The 25,692-nt window shown below is 39.1% G+C and overlaps 1 protein-coding gene across 1 annotated transcript; it reads left to right on the top strand.

Annotated features, from left to right (window-relative positions):
• Positions 1–986: 986 nt before the first annotated feature.
• CRTAM (cytotoxic and regulatory T cell molecule) lies at positions 987–23,893 on the top strand. Its single transcript, XM_037504293.2, has 11 exons — positions 987–1,032; positions 7,788–7,934; positions 10,110–10,262; positions 11,901–12,041; positions 13,030–13,191; positions 17,048–17,128; positions 18,284–18,289; positions 18,498–18,575; positions 19,853–19,999; positions 21,437–21,523; positions 23,736–23,893. Exons 1-11 carry the CDS (start codon positions 987–989, stop codon positions 23,858–23,860), a joined length of 1,173 nt encoding a protein of 390 aa, XP_037360190.1. The 3' UTR covers positions 23,861–23,893.
• Positions 23,894–25,692: the final 1,799 nt, after the last annotated feature.

A 25,692-nucleotide genomic window follows, 5' to 3' on the forward strand; every position in this document is an offset into this window, starting at 1 on the left:
TTCAGGCTAGTCTCTATTTGCTAAACACAGCCTATTAGTATTTTGCTGTGTGTCCCTGGAAAAGTGAAATAAAGTCTTTCTATCCCAATTTACAATGAGACTCAAATACCACCATCCATTAGATCATATTTCCCTAAATAAGCAATATACCCTAGATCAGTGCTTAGTGGATGGATAGACAGATGAAGGGATAGATGGATAAGTGAGTGGATGAATACATGGAAGGATGGATGATTTTTTAAATATGTGAATGAATGAATTCTGCCTGATGACCATTAGAAATTGATGCTAGTGTTAGAAATATAAAATCTTCAGGGGCCTCCCCAGCGGCACAGATGTTGAGTGCTATGTTTCGAGGCTGCCCGTAGCCTCTGCAGTGCCAGTTCGATCCCCAGCCACTGGCGAGGGTCCCACATGGCTCATAGACCTCCCCTGCAGCGCCTGCTGCTCCCCTCAGCAGTGTACTTCATCAGTCTGCCTGTTCTGCTCCCCACTCTGTCTCTGGTGAGTTCTCTCACCCTCCAGTGCTTCTGACTGTACCCAGTGCTTGTATAAATAAATAAATCTTAAAAATATATATATATTAAATCTTCAGCAGAAAAGTTCAGTAAAAATTGTCTTATTTTGTATAATAATCTAGAGTAAAAACTATACAGAAACATTTCAACATCCCATCTCTCCTCCTCCCCCAGGAGCCTTGCGTCTACTTGACTTACTAGTTCTACCCACGTGTGGTAGGATGTTTTGTGCCGCCAACATCTCACTCACCTCTCTCCACAACTGAGGTGACATATGTGGCCCCCTAAACGTTCCACCAGGAAGTTTGGGGGGCAGCTAGTTAAGAGGGGGCTCCCAGAGCAGATGGAGGAGTTGAGACACATGAGGTCACAGAACTACTGCCTCTCCCCCTTCAAAAGAAACCACTCGCTCCATTTATTTCAGAACCTAGAGGAAGTTGACAAAGTGTTGTAGCAGCACAGTGCACTATGTGGTGGAGAGTCTACTGCTTGCTGATTTGGTTCCCCTTACAAGGTAAGGACTCTGACTTAATGTTTTTGATGTTCAGTTGACTTAATGTTTTGCCAAATCAACCTATCAGTAGGTTGCCTGCATTCATGGAGGATGGATGACAGAAGACAACCCAGGTAAGTTTGCTCACACCTCCAGACCAAGCCAAAATTATGATTCTGGGGGATGGTACTACCTTTATTTAATCTTTTGGTCAATCGCTAAAGGGTATAGGAAGTATGTGTTTCTGGGGGAATCTATGTTATGGCAAGATGTAACAAGCTTATTTGGCTCTATCTTTAAAGGGTGAACTGTCTTTTGAGGATATATCAGTTTTGCATTTTAAAAAATCCTTGCTATATAACCTTAGCCATTTCTCTGAAACTCAGTTACTATATCTTGAAACGAAGATAACAAGACTTGATCAAACTCCCTGGGTTGTTATAAGGGTCCAATTTCAAATGTGAAAATACTTTGAAAATGACAAAATGTTATGTAAGTCTTCATTCAGAAGTAATAATAGAAAATAATAATGAAAGATAAGTTTTCTTTATTTTCCCAGAGTCAGTTAAACTTTACACTTTTTCATAGTTCTCAGATCTGATTTTTAATGCTAATTCTAAATTGGCATTATGAAAATTAAAGACACTGTGGCCTTTTGACACAGGTTAGATTATCTCTACCCAAAAATAGAAGCAGAGATGTAGGTGACCCTGAGCCTGATTTTATCTTGTGTCAGATTCTTGCAAAAGAAATCACACATAAATATACTGCTTGCTTGTTGTGTGTTTGTTTCCAAATACTAAGTCTGTAGTTAGATTTCAGGTAAGGTCCTATCCTCAAAATCAACATCTGCCATACCAGTGTTCCAAAAGGATGCCAGCAAACAAAAACTAGATTTCCTATTTTTACATAATTCAACTTCCTATTTTATATGCTTCCATTAGTGCCTTCTTTTTTGGTCCCTGTACCCTGAGGCACTTTATAAAGATTCAAGTTTGGTAATAAATAATATTCATTTCTTTAAAAAGGAGATTAAAGAATCACTAATGCATTCAGAAAGTACTTTTAGAAAGCTAAAAGAATGTTTTCAATTATTCCAAAGATTAAAATAAAACCTTTAACTGACCTTAACCTTTTTAGGATTCGAGTTACCTTCTAAAAATACCTCACCAATATAAGTTTTTAAATCAAGGCAGCAATAATCATGTCTTACAGTAAGCCTAAAAACTAGTCTCTAGTATATATTCAAATACTATCTATAAAAAGGGGGATAAATGTGTTTATTTTGTCAGGCATCATGCTAAGCACTTTATGGTAACTATTTTAATACTAGCAAAGATAGTGAGAGAAGTGTTAGTATCCCCTATTTACATATGAGAAAATTGAGTTTAAAGTAGTAGATAATTGCGCAAATTCCAAGTTTTTATAGTAAGTAGCAACATAAACATTGATTGACCTGCAAAACACATAGTAAAGATATCTCAAAGTTTTAAAGAACGTTTGTATCTATGTGTTGTGATGGAAAATGAGTTTCTTAATGTGGATCAAAAGTTTAAAAGCCACTGGTTTCTACAATTTGGAAGATTCATTATGAAAAAAATCCCAAGTTAAAAACTCATCAAAAGGGCTCCAAGAAGGCCTCCAGACTTAACAGAATTTGGCATTTGTCCATTCTGACCTAACACTGCTCAGACCTGTCAGAGTTCCAGATTTGGGGGGAGGGGAGCTGAGTGTGTGATTTTCTCGTGACCAAAAAGGACAGCAATCAGGAGTGTTGGCAATAACAGAATTTGTCAACTTTTTTTTAATGAACTGAATCATAGGAAGATCACTCTACCTTCTTCTAGAGTAAATTTTATGGCTACTAGAAATTGAGAGACAAAACCAGGCCCATAATCTTGGAGTCTGTCCCTTTTCAAGGCAACTACTGACCAAAAAAAAAACAAAAAACCAAGGCCCTAGGGTGGGTAAAAACACTCTAAGAATAAAGAATTTTTAAAAATTCATTCCATTTACCTATATCAGAGAAGATGAAAAGCTACAAATTTCGACCCCCTATTCTGGTTATTTAGAAGGTAGGATGCAGGAAACAAAGAACATTTCTTTCCACATTGGCTGAGGGCCTGCTGCTCCTTCCTTTGACCAAGAAGTCCCATCTGTACCTGTTGACATCTTGAGACAGATTCCTTAAGCTATATGGGAAGTGATTTGATTTTGACCAAATCGTTCATTTTCACACTGGTTGTTCTCACTATTGATTCTAGCGAATAATAATAATTACCCCTTTTTATAATGATTAAAATTGAAGCACCCTTTTGTCTACCACCTCATAGTGATCATGGACACAGTGTTTATTATTCAATAGCATTACAGAGCAAAGTTAGCAGCCTATTGAAATATTTATCATTGAATATAGGCACTTACTCATTTTTAGTCATTAAGACGCAAACTCTTGAGCAGGCTCTGGGAATATAAATTGAATGAATGGCAAGAAACTTTTCCATGATGAGTCTGCAATCTATCCATGGGCATACTTGTAACCAGATAATTATAAAGTCACATGTTAAGCGCTATCATAGAAGACTAGCCAATGCCTTTGGGGAAGAGAAAGTATGACACTGTGGTGAGGAAGGAGGCTAAAGCCTTGAGCAGGCAGATTTGACAAAAGTGTGCTTTGAGTTGTGTCTAGGAGGAGGTAAGAAAGGTATTCTAGGCGTAGAAACCAGTGTGGACAAAGGCAGTATATCTGGTGGAGCCTCAAAATTCTTGAAAACAGCAAGTGGCCATGTTCGCTAAGCTTCTGGAAGGGAGAATCTGCAGATGACACTGGGGGAGAAGAGAGAAGTCAAGTTGCCTGGAATTTGGGTTTGATTCCTACAGGCAATAGGAGCCAAGGGCCTACTGTAATGAAGGAAGAGATATGATCAAATTTATGTGCTTAAAAATTCATGTTATAGAAGCAGATGAGGATGGTAGATTAAAGATATAAGAGACCAGAAGGAAGTGATTGCAATGACCTAAGGGAGGAAAAAAAGGGGGCAGCCTCAACGAAGGCAGCAATAGTGAACAGAGAGGAATAAGCTGATTAAAGGGTGCTGTTGGAGAAAGGAGGCTGGGGTGCCTCTCAAATATCTGGTCCTTACTGGTCAATGGTGATATTAATTAATACAAGGAAACCCTGGAAGGAAGCAGATGGTCTATCTATGTTAGGAGTGCATGTAGCATAGGAACAGAGAGTTGATGAGTTCAAATTGGACACGCCAAGTTTGAGGTCCCTCCAGAAGCATGTAGGCAATAATGGGGCTACCGGGGAAAGGAAAAGAAAGCTTTACTCTTTCTTCAACCTACTGTGATGACATTAACTGTGATGAAGAGGTGGAGCTCACACACTTCAAATCCCAAAACCTTGGCGAAAAGCAAGGCATCTTAAACATTGCACGGGATTTGTTTATGTGAACTTCGGTAGGTGACTGTGGCTACCATTTCCCCTTTTGCTGAAGTATCAGTCACATGCTTTGACATGAAGCTGTTCCACGGATAGGACTATTGTTCATGGGGCTGGGGGCTAAGATGACAATGAACGTCACAGATTCCACCTCTATATATACAATAATCATAATTTGTATGTCCACACTCAACTAGCAGCCTCATAATAACATATAGCCACACATGGATAGATGAATCCAGTCACAGAGTAATACCCAAACCCAGAACTCAATATCCCACCCAGTTAACAGGATCACCCAGGAGTACATGATCATAACCTCTCAGGAAAGACACCACTATCATTTGTTGCCAAGCTCTGTTGTCTCAGCATTTCTGAGCCACATAGGGATCGTTTTCAGACTGGAATTCTGAAGCTTAGATGGGAAGAACAAGTAGGCACCAGGCACTCAGGATCTACACAAGAAAGGCAGAGTGGGTAGGATACACGTGTCTTTAGAGCCTGCAGAGGAGGAAGTGGTGAGCAGAGAAGGTACCCCACACTCCACTCCTCTGAGAAAGAAGGTGAAAGTTCGACTCCAAACTTAGATTAAAAAAAAAAAAGTAAAAGATGAATTCCTGTCTAGTTTTCAATAGCAATGAGAGACAGGGGAACGTTTCCTTAGAAGGTGTGCTATTGCACTGAGGCATAGTTATCCTCTTTTTCTGGCATTTAACAGGACCATGAACACTGAACAATATTCTGAAGCACAATAGCTGCAGCAGTGTGGGCTGTGGCTTCTCATTGGGGCTAGTCATTCTTTTCTTGCTACTGTGATTTCCTGTCTCTAAATCAAACATGGGGTCGATATGTTCACACTACAAGAGAAACAGGCCAGTGAAGCCAAAAGCAAAACATTTGGAGCAAACCATTTGGAGAAGAAACCTATATTCTATGCTTCAGACTCAGCCTTTTCCCTCTGAAATTCAGGCAGAAGTCACTGTGGTTCCTCTGATCGGCAGCCTGGTCCTGAATTTCAACCACCAGAACCAGCATTCTTTAGCACAGACCATGCTAAAAAGCCCAGCTACAATTCATTATAATGTTTCAGACATTTATAAGTGTTCAAAGAGACTATTTGACTCAAAAGCATGCATCCCAAGAAAAAAACATATACATCTTTAAAATGGGAGGCATTTATTTCTATAGTTGAACCTCGCCACTCCATTCCCCTCAAAGACAAGCTTCCTAGTGTCTAAACCATCATTTTAAAACAAAGGTGAGGAGGGCCTCCCTGGTGGAGAAAAGAGTTAAGCAACGCACTATGAAGCAATCTGCAGCCTCTGCAGCACGAGTTCGATCCCCTGCCAGCCAGGGAGAAACCCACATGGCAAGGCAGACCTCTCCTGTCTCACCCGCTGCTCCCCTCAGCAGTGTGTTTCATCAGTCTGCCTGTTCTGTTCCCCACTCTGTCTCTGGTGAATCCTCTCACCCCCTGCACCTCTGGCCTGTACCTCAGGTCTTGTAGGCATAAATAAATAAATCTTTAAAAAAAAAAAAAAAGCAAAGGTGAGGATTTTGGCAAACTTTTAAGTGTCCAAATCTGTCTTAAAGGATGAAATTGGGATGTGTTGCTTAACACTCGTCTTTGCTATTGATTCAGTGCAGTAAGTCACTCTGGCTCCCAGCATTCTTAATAAAACAGAAGAGCAAAGGAATCTGCCCATTGCCAGCACTATACTGCCATGGTGAAAGCTGGCACCAAACCAGTGCTTTGCAAGCTCACACCATGATATTTGTCCATCAGGAATAAATTTTAGAGAAATAGCAAACATAGACACTCTAGAAACAAAAGTCTCTTTGAAGGAAGCAAGACAATGCACAAGACCTCGAGAGTAAGGCAAGTAGCATAATGGAATGATTATGGAAGCAATGGAAGCTACTTCTGGATTCAAACTCTTGACTCAGAAGCTGCTTAACCTTAGAAAAAATTCCATTGTCATTTCAAAGCACCTCTACTAATATTACTCATATTTACTCAATTACAGGTTGGTTTTGTATGTGATGAAAGTCACAAATGACCCAACCTAAGCAGAATCCTGTCCTAAAGCCTCAATGCTTTATTGAAAACAGCCTCTTTTTATTGACTCCTCCTTGTTCATTATGATGACATGGATATTTTTCCATTAGAATTTGAGTAAACTGTTTTCCCATGAAAGTCAATATGAATACAATACAATAATTCTGGGCTATTATTGCTGGAGGCTAGGTTGAAATTAATGACCTAGGAATGAAACAACCAAAAAATCTACACCAATTAATTCCCAGAGCTCTCCAAGTCATTTTTTCCTATTAGTTGAAATGCAACACAAGGAAATAAAGTCCCTTCTTCTTTATTTATTTTTAAAATATAAGGTTTAAGGTTATACAGAAAAGCTCATTACATTTGCTATTCAGGATTTATAATCCCACAGTAGTCTGTTTGTGGAAATGTTTTTGTACTTTCATTGATGAGAACTGTTTTGTCCTTGAGGGGAAATTCCTTTTTTAGTTTAAAACTTGAAGAAATAACACATGGCAATAAATGCACCCAATCAGCAGTAAAACCAATTTATTTCTCTATCAATTTCCTTTTTAGGAGGGTAAATTTGCAGCTGCTTAGAATCAATTGTTTATCATTGGCTGGGGGTTGTGATTTGGGAAAATTAGATTCTCACGTTTGCCTGGTGAAAGTACTGCTGTGAAATATTAAATTGGAAGATCTTAGAACATCCTCCCTCTGGGGCAGAGACTCATCTGCAGGTGGGGCTTGATGCTGCCTGGGAAAGCATATCTGTGTTGCCCAAGAGCAGTGCAGGTGATAAATTCTGTTTTAGAACCATGGATCTGTGACTTGGACTTGAAGATACAAGTTGCCCACTTAATAAACTGAGGCCAGGAAGACTGAGCTTTCTGGGGTCTCATTCTTTAGAGTGTCCAACTCAGTGACATGAGCATGGAGTTGGAAGCCCACAGACCCGAGCAGAGATTCCCAGATCCAGGGTGTAGAGCGAGCAAAATAGGGTGAGTCTGAAAGTTAAAAAGAATAACATAGTCTGCAGTTCCCAGCTTAGGACAGAACAAGTACTCAACAGATGTTCTACTCTTCCCTTCTTTCCTATCAGAACCTACCCCTTCAAGACCTCCTTCAAGAGCCACAAACATTGCTCACATTTATGGGCATTAAGTTATGGTTCATTTTTGTGAGAAAAGTATAGCAAATGATCAGATGAATAAACCAGGTGGTGTTGAGTCTAAGACCCGACCTCAACCCAGGAGAAAGCTGACTGACACTCACTCTCTTCCTTTACAGAGGCCTTTCTGACTAACCACACAGAAACCATCACTGTGGAGGAAGGTCAGACGATCACTCTCAATTGTGTGGTTTCTCAGACCATGACCACCTCCCTAGAGTGGGTGGCTCCTTCTGGATTCACCATTTATTTAGACGATCGTCCTGGTAAGTGAAAGAAATATAGATTGTCACCAGTCCTAACCTGAGGGATTTTCCAAACAGGCTGGTGGGACAGAAAGTTTGTATGAGTCACCCCAACAGTGGGCTTGGCCCCACCTACTGCTTCACGTCAGTCATGCCTAGGAGGCTGTTCTTTCACACTTGGCTGCTTTTTCTGACAGGAAGTCTGAAATGGAAACCCCACCAGAATGGCTGGTAAAGGGGGCGCAGATCATAAAACGTAGTTCCATAACCCCCTGTCACCCCCACGTCACTCTGACTCTCAGTGGCCATGAAACCACCAATGACAGCACTTTGACAGGCAGCAGACTGGTGGGGGTTTATCCTCACGCAGCCAACACAGTCACCCCCCCATCAGGAGCCAGCTGCTCCACTTCCCAACTGAGCAAGCCAAAGTCACATCACAAGACTCCCTTCCAGATATCTCCTCTTCTGTTGGTCTTAACATAAAATCAAGATGACAGAGTGATAGGAACCTATAGGACTTATTATTTTGCAAAGGAGGACGCATTAAAGCACATTAAATGAGACCTAGACCTCAGCAAATGCCTGATAAAAGGCACTTTTTTTTCCTTCAGTTTTACTGAGCTATGACACATGGCACTGAATTGAGTTCAGGTATACAACAGAGTTGGTAGGTGCATATACTGTGAAATGATCGCCACAGTACATTCTGTTAGCAACCATCCCATCACATAATTATGTATTTTTTTTCTGTGGAATGGCATTCTTAAAAATCCATTTAGTTTATCTCTTTGGGCAGGATTTTACTAAATCCTTCCCCTTCATAAATGAGTCGATTTTATCTTCATTAAATATCCCTAACTGCCAAATACTCAGAAAGGTCTCCAAACAGCAATTTTATCTCCTTTGTTAAAGCAGAGCCTCTAGAAAAGTTGATGTGCTTGGAAAACATTATTAAGCATTGATATGTTAAATGTAAAATAACTAAAGTCTTTCAAGTTAAATCTACTAACACTCGATTATAGAATCAGTACATACTAATTGCTAAAAGCAGGAAAAGAATGAGAGATAATTTTGTTAAATAGCTCTTTCTGTGATTTTGTTTTTGGCAAACTGGAAGATCGACATTCTCAAATTTCTCCAGCAGAATGCCTTGATCTACCTTGGTGGTTCTCAACTGGGGGTAATTTTTACCTTCAGGGGACATGTGGCAATGTCTGGAGATAGTCTGTGTTGTTATAACTGGGAAGGGCAGTGGTGTGGGGTGGGAGGGCTAACATCTAGTGAATAGAAAGGCCAGAGATGCTGCTAAACATCTTACAATGCACAATAGAACCCCCACAACAAAGACTGTGGGCTCAAATGTCAACACTGTTGAGGTTGAGAACTCCCAAATTCCAGCTCAAGCAACATCAGTGTCCCAGAACACATAGCCATTGTTCCCAAATGAAAAACAACCTTCCTTGGTCAGTCATTTAAGATTTAAACTACTTTAGCCTTGTTCACATTATAAACCTTAACAGCAAAAAAATAAAAAACAAAACCACTCATTTCAAGAGTCTCTGATTGGCTAAGGGGCCATTGTTTTGACCTAAGATAGAAATCCCAGGTCAATATAGGATCAAAAAGAACACTAGTTACTGGCTGGAAATTTCCAGAACTTTCCAGAACCCTGGAGGGCCCTAATCATAATCTTTGAGAAAGATCAAATAATGAACTTTTAAAAATTAAAAATAAGAATCCCCAGTTCAAGCAGTGCATTTATCTTCTATTCTTCATATTTGTTATGACAAGATGACCTCATATAATCAGACTTCAAACAGGTAACAACCATTGGACATTTTTCATGATGTAAAAAAAAAAAAAAAAAAAAACTGTTGTACACCTAAAATTAATTCAACTGCAACTGAGCCCTTCATCAATGTAGTGTTCCTAATTTCCTACAAGCACAAATAAAGCAAATTGTTCATTTCACAGATCCCAGTATCAAAATATTTCCTTTCCTACACTAGCTTCAAGTTACTGAGAGGCATCCAGCTGGTAACAGAATTTGAAAGGCAGCTCAATCAAGGATGTGACATTTGTTCCTTTCAAGTGTGAAAATCAAAAGCTATTCCTGTGAGGAATCAATCCATGGAGAGTCTGTATTTGTCTGATGCCTTTCCTCATTAACAGCCCTCTTTCCCTCTTGCACAGGTTTAAGGAATTCCAAATACCAGATTCTTCATCATTCCACCTATCAGTTCTCCATCACCGTGCATAATGTATCCCAGGAAGATGAAGGCGTGTACAAGTGTTTACATTACAGCAGCCCCGTGAGAACAAAGGAAGTGAAACTGATAGTGATAGGTAGGTACCTGAGAGCCAAGGAGCCAGGATGCAAATGATGGATTTAGGTACAAAATGTTGCCTAAAGTAAGGCATTTCCTGGGTGCCATATTTCCTCTGCCATCTTGTGCTGAAAGGAAACAGAATAGCACTGATAGGGGCAAGACTCAGATACAAAGGCAAATTTATAAAATTCATCTTTGGCATCTGCTGAGTTTTTTCTCCAAGGAACTAAAAGGAAAGAGACTTAATATTTGGTGGGCTGCAACTATGTGCCACTAGATGGCGGCTAGGGAATCGCGATGAATCAGCCACAGTCTCTACCCATAAGGAGATTGCACACTAGCTTAAAGCGAAATGTGTATATAAATAAAGCAAAACTCATGGCAGGTACAATGAATTCAGATGAAACTGCAGTGGACACCAGCTCACATCCTCTGCCACAGCAAGTTCCTCTCTTTGTATGTGGCGCTGGGAGGTGTGGACAGGAAGCCGCAGCTGCCTGATCTGCTGTCACTTAGTTCTGCAGATGGTCAGCTATGATCCCTTTCTTGTGTGTGACCCAACAAAGCCATTAAAACCATTGCTTTCTACTGATCTCGAAACAATATAATCCTACATATCACGGAAAGGAATTTCTTAGACTTCTCTTGTTGAGTTCGTAGAGACTAGTGTCTACCATAAGGTAAAGGCAAAGTAGCTCAGGAGGGGCTCTCTGAAGATCTGGTTACCAATGAGACCCAGCTGGGGAGCTGTCTTCTCCTCACCTTACTGGTCACCCCCAACACTACTATAGCTTAGACTGGTTGTGTGCCCTTTGGGGCTCTCACAGTATCCCAGGCACACCCTTTATCTTTGTACTTAAAACACTCTCTTAAGTAACAGTTTAGGAGCTGACCTATCACCAACTAGAAGCTCCTTAAGGGACCATAATTTTTTCATATCTAAATCATCAGCATCTAAGGACCTAGTGCACACTTGGAACTGACTTACATGGTGTCTCAATGGCAGGTGGATGTGGAAATCAATGTGAAAAAGCACGGCTTGCTAGCAGTAAGAATAGATGGGAGAGAGGAAGGAGTAAACCTAACTAAAAAATATTCCCAAGACAGGAGTAGGAAGCCAAAAGACCAATGGGCCTTTTATAAGAGAAATTCATCTGTGATGTTAGGAGGGGACAGAAGTAATTTACTTTGAGGTGAGTCATGGCCTCAAAAGTTTAGAGCTAAAAAAGGCAACTCATAAGCTAGCTCCTTCATGTCACTGATAAGGGAAATGATATGCTAAGAAGCTGGGGGATGCACTCAAATTCTTACAACTTGCTGGGGTCAGAAATGGGACTAGAACTCAAGCCTCTACCTAGTGTTTTATCAATCTAAGGCAGCCCTAGGTCATATTTAAGAATTGTTTTTATAACATACCTGGAATTTTCAGGGACTAATGACCCACTGGGTAACAAACATTCTATCTGTAGCTAAAGTAGCTTTACAAACACATAAAAGCAGTTGCATTGTATTCTGGGAAAAGCCAATTAAAAAAATATGCCCATTAATTACATGCCAATTATGAGACACGTGATATCTACAGCTTATAGGCTCTGTGCTTTGCTAAAAGATATAAACCAGCAAATTAAACACAAGAAAATCAAATTTCTTCTAGCAACTCCTTTCAAGCCAACCCTGGAATATTCAGTTAACAGAACGCAAAATGGAGAAGAACATGTTATACTTAAATGTTCCACCACGAGAAGCAAGCCCCCTCCTCAGATAACCTGGCTCTTGAACAACATAGAGATCGATGGTAAGTAGAAACACGGTTCTCTTTCCTTCTTTGTTTTCCTTCCTACTTAAATTTCCAAGGGATTTTTAAATGTTCTAGCACCCCCTAGTGGCATGAAGTGCCAGAAAAACACCATTCAATTTATCAGTAATCTATCAGTTCTTTTCCAAATTATCTTTATATCCTAATCAGTATTATACTTTAATATTTAAGGGATAATTAAAAATAACATTACATGTTTTTGATTAAACCAAGCTGAAAACCTAAAATGGAATAGTATAACCTCTTAAAATTTGACCAAATTTCATAAAAGATACCAGATAGCTATTTCTCTGAGTGTAAACATTTTAGCATAAAAATGAAAATAACATTTAACATAATACAAGCAACCAGAACAGATACCATCTTCCTTATATACTGTAGAGCCCTGTTACACCTCCAGTGATGAATACAAATATTATAGTAACAAAGAATCTAAACTGTCAGCCTTTGGATTGATACAGGGTAACTAATTGTCATGCTTGGGAACTGTTTATAATTTGTTTACATTTCAAGAGACATTACAAAGGATTTTACATAATCATAGATTCTTACAGCTGGAAGAAGCCCTTTATAGTTGAGGAAAGAGAGGGCCCATGGAGTTCTAGAGAAAAATGACATAAAAACTCAGATCTAATTCTCAGGCCAGTGCCTATTTTATGTCACTAAAGAACTCGGCCTTAATTTCCCTATTCATTCCACAGGAGTAGTCTTGGAGTTTTATTTCACAACATCTTCAGATTATCCTTCCTACCTGACTATGGAGAGCTTGCTTATCTTTTTCAGCAGTGAAGAGTTTACAGAAACCTACAGTCTGTCCAGCATCTTCCCTTTGTGACAAAGTTCTAGAATAAGATTAGAAGTCAAAATATTTTGTCTAGATGTCAAGGTTAGCAGACTCTCAAAGGACCAACCAATCCAAAGCAAGAAACCGCCACAGTCTCACATACCTCTTTATATTGCTCCCTAGGTAAAACTCACCGGGAATTTGAAACTGATGGGAAGAAATGTAATAGCACTAGCACACTCAAAGTCCACGCCTATAGCAAGAACTCCAAGGTGGACTGCATCATCCGACACGAAGGTCTGCAGGGTGGCAAACTGGTCGAACCATTCCGGTTTGAAGATTTGGGTAAGAACTGATGATTATCTTTAATCATTTTTAATTCATCTTAATATTACACTATCAAACAAAATTTAATGGAGTGGCAATAGTCTTTCAGAGCGAGATGACTGTCAATAAAGCTCTCCTTAATAGCACATTCCTTTAATGATGGAAATGTCTCCAGCTGCACATGAGGGCTATAACAGGGCCAACATTTCAGTTGTACAGAAAACCCAGCAGAGCACCACATGCAAAGACTGTCCGGTTTGCTTTGAGATAATGACAGTGAGTATAACTTGACCTTCATTAGTTTTACTGAGTCACATTTTTGGAGAAATCCCATAAAATGGACCAAATCTTTGTGCTTAACACAAAGAGGGATAACATTAACTCAAATAAATCTAACCTTGTTGATAACATTTTATGCTACTATAAAAGCCACATCAAGTCACGCTTGCTCCTTAGATTTATTTTATCATGCTTGTTTTGATTAGTTTAGCCTAGCCATTTGAACAGTCTGAGAACACCAACAATAAAAGTAACATAAAAGTAAAACACCAGCTATTCAGTAGGAAGAGGTGCTGGCTCCATTTTCACAATCTCTGTTCTCTGATTCCTTCATCAAAAGTTAAAGCAATAGTTTTAAAACCGTATAAAACTTTTTGAGCCAAAAAGTAAAATATAAGAAGTAGCATGAATCACAAGTCTACAATGAATAGGAATCTGACCTTCATTACTTTCTATAGTAAATCTCGGTGTAAAAAGAGATTCCTAAAGTACAAGGATTTCCTTCTACTAGTGAAGGAAGAAACTGTCAGATGGCATCCACTGTGGGAAAAGCTCTTTATCAAATGCAATCGCTGATAATGAAAGACTTTCATTAACCAGAACCTCATTGTAGGAACACTGTGTGGGGTGCTGTGGGGCTGCTGCTGTGGTTAACAGGTCCCCCCACTCACCACCACGTGCCTTCCACAGGTCACTTTCTCATCAAACCAGAAGTAGCTACGAGGAAGGTGCACTCAGAACAGTCAAGGACCCACAAAAATCTGACACAACTATTCCTACTTCTTTATGATTCATTCTCCCCGCCCCCCAGCCTCCACCCCCATCTGTGAAATGGTGTATATGGCAGGTCGGGGGTGAGGGAGGCTCACCAAAGAGAAAATGAGACTTTGTCTATGTAAATGCTTCTCTGAAAGTCATTAAGATTCTTAAACAAGAAAAGCATCAATACTGAAAAATATATACATATATTTATCCCAAGAACTGTTCAGGTCTTCTACAAGGTTCTATATGACTCAAAATCACAATGATAAAATGTTTCAAATATTAATAATAGGTTATGATTTGACTTTTAATTGTGACCTATGAATGATCTAACGCTCACAGCCAGATCTCTAGTAAGTTTTCAAAGAGGAATTCCAGGATCAGCTGTTCATGACTTTTTTCTCTTTGATGAGCTATTATATTGACATGCAGCCATTACAAACTTTTTTTCATCCAATTCATTTTTAAAAGTTCACTAGCTGAGGATGCTTTGAAACAAGTGTACCAGTAAGGATTCTGACCCCTTTCATCTCTACACCCTGCATGGTAGGACCTGGCAAATGAGGATTACACAAGAACCCTAGCTGGGAAGAAGCACCAAGAGAGCTGCCTTCCTTTGCAAAAACCACAGTATTAATGCTTGGAGGAGGAGGCAGAACCACAGAAGTAGACCAGACTTTCTTCATTAGATTTATTTCATTTTTTTAGTATTCCAAATGAAGGACCTTGAGTTTTTATTACTTAGCTGGAGAAGGAAAAAAAATTGAGCAACGTTTCTCAATTTTTTTTTAAATTCAGGAATCCTCTGTACTCCTACAAATAAGTGAGAACCCCAAAGAAATTTTTACAGAATTGTATCTATGGATTTACTAATTAGAGATAAGACTGAAAATTTTATTCATTTCAGAAAGAATTTATCCACTATCAACAGAAATGGCTTATTTTATAGAAAAAAATATATTTTGCATGATCAAAAAGTTAGTAGGGAAAATAGTATTTTACATTTTGAAAATCTCTTTAGTGTCTTGTTTAATAGGAGACAATTAGGTCTTCTTAACTTCTGCATTCAATTTCTTGCAATATGCTGTTTTGATTTAATAACTAGATTCACCCAACTGTATATACTTCCCTCACAAGAGAAGAATATTTTACTAGCCTTTTTCAGGTAGTTCTAGATATTCTTTGATGCTACATGAAAACTCGACAGGAAGTAGTTTCATAAGTTTAAGTTGCTTCGTGGGATTCTGAAACCATGTCAATGAACTTGTCATGTGTTGTAACATTAAAATCCACTGAACAAACTTGCATTTTGATGGATCTTTTATCCAGGGATGATTTTGTAACATCATTTGGGAAATCTCAATTCACTGAGGTATACAGACCTTTCAAATGTTGACACATTTAGCATCAAAAATCCCTTTCCTTGATATTATAGTTTGTTCTCATTACAAATAGATAAGTATATAGAAGCTGTTAAGTTCAGAGTGGTGGATACCAGGTTTTCAAAATTCTAACTTGAAATGGCTAGTGCAAGTGAGAAACTAAATTGTTAATACTATCTAATTTTTTTATTTAAATAGTATATCTAGTGGATATTGTATTGCACAGTACAGGTCCATAACATTCTAACCAAGTAGGGAGAGAAATCATAATGTACCAGTATCTACCTAATCAAACCATTCACTGTAAATAAATCTATTTAGCAGCTTTCCAACTGAGAGCATAAATCAAAGGAAATTCAGACTCTAGTTTTAATGTACATAAGTATGCATCCTATTTTGTACATAATACATATTATTCTAGATCATTATGGATACATTTTTTTCTGTGTTCCCTAATATTTCCCCTGTCATGTTCCTTTTATAATTTGTTTCTAATACTTCTATTTGACTAACTTTGAAGACTGACTTTTCATTGCTAGTAACTCTCCTTTTTTCAATTTTTTTCTGGCATCTTTGTGGTCACAGAGCTCATTTTCACCTTATTACTATTTCTCTAATGTTCTTGAAATGTTCTTCCATTTATGATTTTCAAAAAATTTAAATATTTAATAAATTTTCAAAACCACAGAAAATTCTTGGATGAAATAAAAAGCCAAGAAGCACTCTGAAAACATTACCCCCTGTCACATAGCAGGATCAATATTTATAAATTAAAAGGCACCTAATGCCCCCTAGTGGCAGCTCTGTGCATTGCCTGCTGAGACCTGCCCCATACTGAACCCCTAGAAACATTCCTAAACATTTTCTTGTCTTACACAATAGTATTTAGTCAATTTTATGCTGAATAAGTAGCCAGATGTTGAACTGAATACATTCTATAAATGAATACATTAATTCTCACCAAGAAACTCTAAAAAGTAAATGCTGTTAACATCTCCATTTTACAGGTCAGGAAAAAACACCCTTTGTGAGATTGGGCATCTTGTCCAAAACCATTTAGTAGCAAATAAGTAAAATTGGAACTCAACCAATCTGAGCCTGGTTTCAAAGTCACCTAACTAATAGACAAGTAGGAGATACTTATATAGACAGTCAGCTAGAGGGACTGATCGACAGATTGATGGCTACAGAAAGAGACGGCTGATATGCTTTGCCTGCTACTGCCAAATGCACCCTCTGTGGAGGTCCACAGGCAGATTAGCAGATGGACAATCAGCAGGACCCAAATTCAAAAACCAGAGTAAAAGCTACAGAACATATAGTTCTGAGGTTTCTGCAAAACCTCCACAAGCAGGTAGCAGCCAAATACCATCTCTAACCTATTGCACTGAGCACGATGTGGGTAAAATTGCTTTCAGTCATTGCAGAATTTTGCTTTTCCCCTTTCTTAGTCACTAATCAAGAGACAACCTCAGAAGCCCCGGAGAGAAGTTCTCCATCCTCTCAAGACCCTCAGCAGCCCACTAGTACCGGTAAGTGCCTAAACCATGAAACTTAAAATCACGCTTCTTTAGGAAGATCACCTTTCCAGTGCTAAGCTTTAGGAATATTTTTTATTCCATTTTTTAATAAGATTCTACAGGACCTTCCCCTAAAGAACTATAAAGGCAGGAGAAATTAGAAAGCCTCAACTATAACTCTAGTTTCTTGGATAGTGGGCCCCCCTAGATCGCTACCTCTGAGTAATAATCAGATAAATGATTTACCTTTGTATTTTATCGAGTGGAGTATCTGGCAACAGCAGGTACTCAGAAAATGCCATCTGGATGGAAGGATGGATGGATGAATTTATGCATATGTTATGGTACTTTCAGCAAGACAGCCTCATCCAAAAAGCATAAATTCTTACGTGTCCTCTTTCTGTTTCAAATGCTTTCTCAATAATTGCATTTGGTGGGAATATGTTTTCATGTTGTGATCACATTCATAGTTCGCAGACTTAGATCACATAATTTATCCTGGATAACATTTAAAAGTAGATGCTTGTGGTTTAAGAACACAGTTATAGCTGACACAACTACTAAACAGCTCAATCTTCTCCAATTTAAGATTTAAGAAATGCGGTTTCTACAATTCCATTCAGCTTCCAATTTCTACAATTTTATCACTCTAATTCCCGCTCTCAGTGAAATGGGTGACTTCGTTCCCCTCCGAGGCCACAGGGTGGCACTGTGCAATGGCTAACAAACAAGTCAGCAGAGGAGAAAACACAAGCAACAAAATCAGAAAAAGATTTCTCATTTTATAATTCTGCTTACCCCACGAAAACTTTGTCTGTCTAAGGGAAAGGCATGCATGGGCCTGCATGACAAGTCAGCCTGTGTTTCAACATCAAAAGCATTGCTCTGTGCCTCTCAGGAGATTAGGCTTTCTCACCTTAAAGCTGGGGGGGCCACTCATCAGTGTTTGCTTGATACCTTGAAGCATCCTAGAAACCTCACTAAATCAGGAAGGGAGTCTAAAATAATGGTTTAAAGTTGGAATTCTGAGTTTCAGCATTAGCTCTACATGTATTTGCTGCAGGACTTGAGACAATTTGCTCAAATTCTCTAAACCTCCCTTTATCCAGAGCTGTGGGGAGAAATAATATATATACACCAAATGCTCCTTTAAGGCCTGGCACAAAGTAAGTGGTCAGAAAATGTGGACCTTAAAAAAAAAGTTAGTCAAAGTGAGGCTGGCCTTTTGCAACTGTATTTAGAAGTCAGTAATTCAAAAATTATCTGGTTGGACTTTTTAAAGAGACTCAATTTGATTTCCAAAGCTGCTTTGTATATGTATGTGTGTACACACACTATAGTCATAGGTATACACCTTGTCTTTCTTTCACCTTTGTTGCAGTATTGTTAGAGACTGGTACATCAGAGATTGACAAGGAAAAGGAAGAACAAACCACTCAAGACATTGACTTGTCCACCGGTAAGTGTCCCCCCATTTAGAATGAAAACAGTCTTTTAACCTTGGAATCAATAAATCCAAAGGCCTTGTCAGCCCTCATTTTTCCTGACCCTTCTATTGGTTAATGACTCCTATTTCTTGACTTAGTTGCCCCGACTGGCTTCCCTGACACTCTCCCTGGTGCTTTTTCTTTTTGGTAACCATTCCTCTTCTGTGTCCATCAGCTAGCTCCCCTCCCTCATCTCTTTTTTTATATGTCAATATTCTTCTGATTTTACTTATCCATCTTTGGCTCTTTCTTAATTCTTAACGAGTTTGCCTATTCTGAAGATCAATCTTGTTATCACCAGTCAGAAGATTCCCATACATTTATTTCCAAAACATTCACCTGAGCACAAGCCAGTTTCATTTCATTCCTATATACTTCTCTACTTGAACTTTCTGGCATTTCTTCCAACTCAAACTTGCCAAAAAGTAACCGCATCTTTTTCCACAAAATCTACTGTCTAAGGCATCACACAGGTGCAAAACCTCGGTGCTATCCTACACACACACACACACACACACACACACAAACACACACAATCACTCAATTCCCAAGGAGTCTGGAGTTCTCTTTTTCAGGGAGTTTTTCCAGTATCTCCAACCTGACCTGGGCCTTTGTCAGGTTGCTGCATGAAGTATTATAACTTCAGTTTCTCCTATTAGGGTCCATTTCTAGCACCCTACCATCAAAACACCCCTTTGTACTCTTCACACCTGTATTCAGAACACCTCCATGGCTCCCCCAGTCTACACCACAAGCCTGAGCCTTAAGCCCTCCATAAGATGCACTCTACCACCACCCTCCTTCTAGAAAGCCCTGACAAGCCACATTCTTTTCTGCATACTTCATCCAATTTTGATTGTTCTGCCCTTGTTCACCTGAGCTGCCCCATGGGAGGAAAGACCCCAGGGGTGCTCTCCTGACAACCTCCTGCAGGTCCAATATCCTCACTGAAAACCTTCCTGGCCCACCTCATCCCTGGGGCCCAGTCTTGCCCTGAACCCCTGAACACATTATGCTAACACACAGGGGGCCCTCAACCTGGCCTGGGTATCTTATTTCTGTTTGTTTTTATTATCTGTTGACATGTAGAAAGAACTACCCCCTGTCTGTAAGCACGAGGTTTACACACAGCAGGGATAAACCTCATGCCTAGACTACATTTGGGAAGTATTATGTATATTCCTCAATAACCAAAAAAAAGGAGAAAAAAACCCTCCAATTGTCTAACGTCCTTTCATTTTCCTTATAGCACCAAATCCTCAGTATTTGGGACTGGTGAAGAAGAAAAGCGGCATTCTGCTGCTCAGTCTCGTGTTCTTCCTCATTTTCATCCTGTTCATCATAGTCCAGCTTTTCATAATGAAGGTCCGGAAAGCACATGTGGTATGGAAAAAAGGTGAGTGGCAGAGAGCCCTGTGGAGGGCGCAGGGTGCTGAAACAATTGGCTGGGAAAAAGGAAAATCCTGTCGATTAAAGCTTTTCTATATAAATGTGGCATGATCTATTTAGTAAGTGCTGTCATTCAAAGAAGTGATTGTTTGTTTTGCACTAAAGAGAAGATATGAATTTCCATGGACTATGGTCAAAGAGAACGCACCAAGAGAAACTTAGAGCAGCTCTGAGAATGAGCATTAAATTATAGAAGCTTCTATTCACAACAGGATACAAAAGCGACAACGTATCCATTCATTCATTCAGTAAGCATTCATTGAGTACCTACTAAGTGCTAGGCACTGATCTATGTCCTGGGAACACATTTTTCAACAAAAAAGGCCCAGTCTCTACTCTTAAGGAATTCCTCTTGTAGGAGAGGACAATCAAAGGTTGAATATCAGACTGTTTGGTTCCCTTTTAACATGGAAAGAATGAGCTCACTCTCCCTCAACAATAATGTCAGCAATTTATCCTTAAGTATTCTGATTAATAGTTATCATTGGAAACAAAAATAATATGTTGCTAGCATGGAAGTTTCTATTAAAATACATGGACACAAATATATATCAAGCTGGAAGGAACTTAGAAGTAATTCAGAATAACCAGTTGCTCAATTCATTTCATAAATGTGTCCATGAGTAAATCCCCTCTTAATCTGAATGATAATTAAGTCCTGTGCTGTCCAGGATAGTAGCCACTATATGGCTAATGAGACTTGAAATGTGGCTAGTTGCTTTTGAAATGTGCTGTAAGGAAAAGATAAACACCCAGTTTTGAAGACTGAATACACATACACACACAAATATATCTGATAATAAAATCTTGGATTTTTTTATTTTTTGAATGTGGTACTAGGAAATTCAAAATTTCTTGTATGATAGATATTATCATGCACATTGCTGACTTAGTCACATATGATTCAGACACCTACAGTGACTGAGAATTCATTATGTCCCAAGACAAAATACTATGTCTTTGAACAGCTGACCCTCTTGAATCAGTTCTCCTACCTTAATATCAATCTTACTAGACATTAAGATAGATTAATTCTCATCATAAACAGACTGACTTTACCCACTTGATAGGCAAATGCATAGGATTTTTCAAAAAATATCCCATTAATGTACCCTCGTTCTTGAAGGGGTGTTACAATTGTTCCTTCTCGAGGTATAATACATGATTCTAATCTGCTGTCATTTGCCTTCTGAAGCTCTACCTAATACAGTCCTTGTATGAACCATAGTAAGAAATAAAAGCTTATTGAATGAAAACATGAAGGGTGGGAGGGAGTGTTAAGTCCACTATTATAAGAAAACAGAGGTACTGTTCAAACTCACATTTCTATGTATAGATGACGTCTGTGACATGAGAAATGAATAATGGGTATCTTTTCTTACAGAAAATGAAATTTCAGATCACACTGTAGAAAGTTACAGATCAAGGTCAAATAATGAAGAAACATCCTCCCAAGAGAAAAATGGCCAAGGTAAGTCAACTCAGGGACCTGAGACTTGAAAACAAAATCCTTAATTTGTTGCCTTTAGGGGGAGAGTGAAATCAAAGTTGGATTTCTGCACTAGAAAGTCAAGGAAGTGCATCTTAATAAATGAAATGGAACCTGTGAATTCATGCAGCTTAAGGCATTTCCCCCCAGGAGGCCATTGTGGGTCTGTACACCCCTCCCGTCCTGCAGACTATCCCCTACACACACCTTACCAATGCAGCAATTCCACGTTGCATTGTCAATTTTTGGTGTGCTGGTTTAGCTACCAGTGTCCCTTTAGGTAGTAGTTTATTTACTCTGTGTCTCTATACCCTCGCTTGGCACAAATGGAATGTTTGATAAATTTATATTGACTAAATGAATATAAGGGCAAACAGAAATGTTTCAGCATTTTTGGATGATTTCATTGCAATTCCTCAAGCAAAATATGTGAAGGAAATGATGAAGAGTCTAAAATAAGACAGTGAGAGTGAGAGAGTGTGTATGTGTGTGTGTGTATGTGTGTGTGTTATGTACACATACATGCATGTCTGTGTGTGTGTTCTTGACAAAGATTCAGCAGACAGAGATTAAGACTAGAGAAAAGCAGGAATCATTTACCTCCCAACCATTGTTTCCTCCATGCAAATCATGCCAAGAATTGCAAGAAATGCAGTGAGCTTTGCCACTATTATATATTGGTTTGAGGTTTTTGTAGGAAGCTAGTCTTTATAATATCTCTGCCTTTGTGTGTGTGTGTTGACATAGCAGAGTGTGAAATGGAAAGACAGCATAGCAATGCTGGCAAGGAGTGGGGCTCAAGTGAGCAAACTGGGTGAGAACTGGGGTGGGAGAGGAAATTGTAAGCTCCTTGCTCTGCTGCAACCCATGTTCCTGTAGTATCAATCACCCACGCAACTGGCAAGTAAGGAGGAGGATGGTGTCCATATAAACCCTGAACTGGCTCGCTTCCTATGCTGAGCTTCCTATGCAAGGAATCAAAACAATGGGAGTAGAATTAGAATCTCCAGCAGAGAAAGAAAAGTCCTCAGCTCAGCTGCTGAACAAGAAGGCCTTGCAGTCAACTTAGGAACATTTAAAATGAGCATCTGTGCTCCAAGACCCACCCCAGAAAAGTCCATCTCCAGGGACTGTTTGTGGGAGACTGGACTTTCTCCTGGGCTCAGGCCTCGACTCTCTTCCTCCATCCTTCAGCATCCTCAAATCCAGCTTGGTTCCAGCTCTGTTTTTGTTTTTTCAAAAGATAACCTCTGGAGCCACCTCCAGTCCATGTACATGGTTGCACAGGCTTTGAGTGCTCCATCCAGCCCTGTTTTCTTTTTTCAGTTGAGCTCATGTTATTTTAGGAAACCGTATGTGTTCCAGGAACAAAGGTCCACATCTCTTCAAATGAATGCTGCCACACTGCACTCTGTACCAAATACCCACACCTCCCCTCCCCCTTTGTTCTGCCCATCTGGTGACCTCAGTTTTGCAGTCAGAGTCCAAGGGTTTGTTTCAGTTTGGTTTTGTCTGTTCCTTTGGTTTCTTTAAATTCCATGTGCGTTAAATCATCGGGTATCTGTTTTTCGCCTCTCAACTTATTTTGCTTAGCACATTCCCTCCAGGTCTATGCATGTTGCTGAAATGGCAAGATTTCATCTTTATAGCTGAGTAGTAGTCCACTGTGCATATAAACCACATCTTTCCCCACTCATCTGTCCTTGGGCATTTAGATTGTTTCCCTTGCTGGCTGTTGTAAATACTGCTGCAAATGAACACAGAAGTGCATAGATCCCTTCGAATTAATGTTTTTAGGTACTTCTGGAATTGCTGAGTCAAAATGATAGCTCTATTTTTAATATTTTGAGAAACCTCTTTACTGCTTATTTTTCTCATTACTCATTACTCATACTACTACAATTAGTATGAAATTTTACTGAAGGGAATGTGGTTTTCTCAGGCACACATGTTATTGTATGGCAGAAATGTCTGCATGTTATTTTTCAGGCTTAAGAGTATATTGTTTATACAACGAAAGTCTTAAAAATTTAGACTACCACACATCATTCAGACCATTTATATGCATCAGTGAATTTCAGATTTGATTTTGAAAACATTAATATATAGACCTAAAAAAGCATGTACATAGTGTTTCAGACAAATGGGTACAATACTATTTAAAATATTAATCATTCACTTGCTTATCTTTCAGCTCCAAGCTCAAGCTCCAAGGGCTGCATCACCTACATCACTCAGTTGTACTCAGCAGCAAAAACAAAGGCACACCAATCAAAACAGAAGGAAGACCACACCGACATACCAGAGAGCATCGTATAGTTCCCCCGCCCCACCACAACAGAAAACATGATTCCAGAGAAGCTACACCGTCGCCTCGCTGGAGCAGCCTGTGCAAGGAGCGTAATTATTGCTGTAACATGAAAAACATACTCTGAGTGCAATGTAAGGTGGCATCCTCCGATGTAACCTGCCCTGGATCCAGAGCAGCAAAATGAGGACTAAACCATAGACCGCAAGCTTCGTAGTTTAAAAAAAAAAAAAAATAGGAGGGGGGAAGAAGAGCGAATCTATTATGCCTGACACTACTTCAGAGCAAGAGGATTCTACTAAGCCTTGGGCATCAGGGTCGACGTGACCAGCTAACATCTTGGCATAAAGGGAACAGGAATCTTTAGATGCTGGGCTCTAGTGGAACGACTTTTAAAAAATTTATTTTTAATCTTTCCTCTGGTCTCCAAATAAAGAGCTGGGATGTAAATGACCTTTAAAGAGTCTCAGATCCTCGGCTCTTACTTTCAAGATAGACTTTAAAAAGATGTCTCCAGCAAGTGCAGCATCAGAAGGGGCATGTCCTAATGAGAGATTCTGATGAGTGCGAATACCCAAGACACCAGGGTTAGTTCAAGATGGGGCCGAAGATTCAGGTTTTGTAGATTTTCTTGCTAAATCTGCCATATCACAAGTTGATCTGGCAGAGAAAGTTTTTACTAGGATGCTTCATTATAAAACCACGTACAGGAGAAAATAATGAGTTTCGTGTACTAATTATAGATCTAATGGATGCTTTAAGAATTATTTAATAAAGAGCAGAATACATATATGTATTTGTTTTTCTACTGACTGGATGCCAAATTGTACTTCTGCCTTTCACCTTGATATGTGAAAGTGATAAGTAGCATGTCTTTTTTCCCCTCTCAGTTTAATTATGGTATAGCCAACCCTGCCATTTACTTTCGACATTTCTCAATACTTGGAACTTTATAAACTAATTGTAAAACACTACTACCTGGCCCCACACATATACACACTCATATTATGGTCATTGGTTACAGGGGTTCAGAACATGAGGGGCTGAATTTTTTCTCGATTTTTTAACATCACACAATTACAGAAAGGTGTAAAAATAGAAGAGTGAGTTGATATGACTCCCCATCACTGTTTAAAAACTGGCGTGTGTATTTCCTAGCAACAAGGAAATTCCTTTGTAACCACAAGAGAGCCATCCCCATCAGGAAGTGACTGTCAATTCATCTCCAACAGGCCTCAGACCTCATTCAGGTTTCTCCACTTGTCCCAGGGGATCCAGTTCAGAATCATGTTTCACTTTAGTCTCAATTTGACACCATTCCTCACTCTTGGCTATACTTTTATGACCTGGACATTTGATAAGTTTACAGGCTAGTTACTTTGTAGACTTTGTAGATTTTGGCTGTGTCTGATGTTTCCTCATGATCAGATTCAGATTATCCAGCTTTGACAGGACTATCACAGAAGTGATGTTTTACTTATCACATTGCATCTTATTTATCCTGCTATTGATATTTACTTTAATTATGTGATAAAGGAGGTATGTGTAAGATTTCTCCACTATAATACTATGTTTTCCACCTTTCTAAGGTATTTTCAGGAATGATTTTCAAGAATGATCTACATATCCTTTCCTTGTCAAACTTTCATATATTTCATGTATTTGTTTATATCTGTATGTACTTATGGTTTCCTCTTAATCATGGGTTACAATCTCTTTCTATCAAGGTAATCTGTGGCTAATGTGATAATCAAAATGAGGAAATAGACTTTTCTGTCTTTCTTGTCCTCAATCTTTGAGCACTTTCTTCCAATCTGCTATAAAGTATATCAAGGTCATCTTA

This window comes from Talpa occidentalis, unplaced genomic scaffold (genome assembly GCF_014898055.3).
Source record: "Talpa occidentalis isolate TD23 unplaced genomic scaffold, MPIMG_talOcc4v2.1 talOcc4.12, whole genome shotgun sequence".
Taxonomy (NCBI): domain Eukaryota; kingdom Metazoa; phylum Chordata; class Mammalia; order Eulipotyphla; family Talpidae; genus Talpa; species Talpa occidentalis.

What these genes read in the sequence shown, in the direction of transcription:
- CRTAM (XM_037504293.2), top strand. Translation starts at nt 987, where the DNA reads ATGTGGTGGAGAGTCTACTGCTTGCTGATTTGGTTCCCCTTACAAG. An exon ending in TTATTTAGACGATCGTCCTG is followed by an intron (nt 7,935 to 10,109) that starts GTAAGTGAAAGA and finishes CCTCTTGCACAG; the next exon opens with GTTTAAGGAATTCCAAATAC. An exon ending in AGTGAAACTGATAGTGATAG is followed by an intron (nt 10,263 to 11,900) that starts GTAGGTACCTGA and finishes AATTTCTTCTAG; the next exon opens with CAACTCCTTTCAAGCCAACC.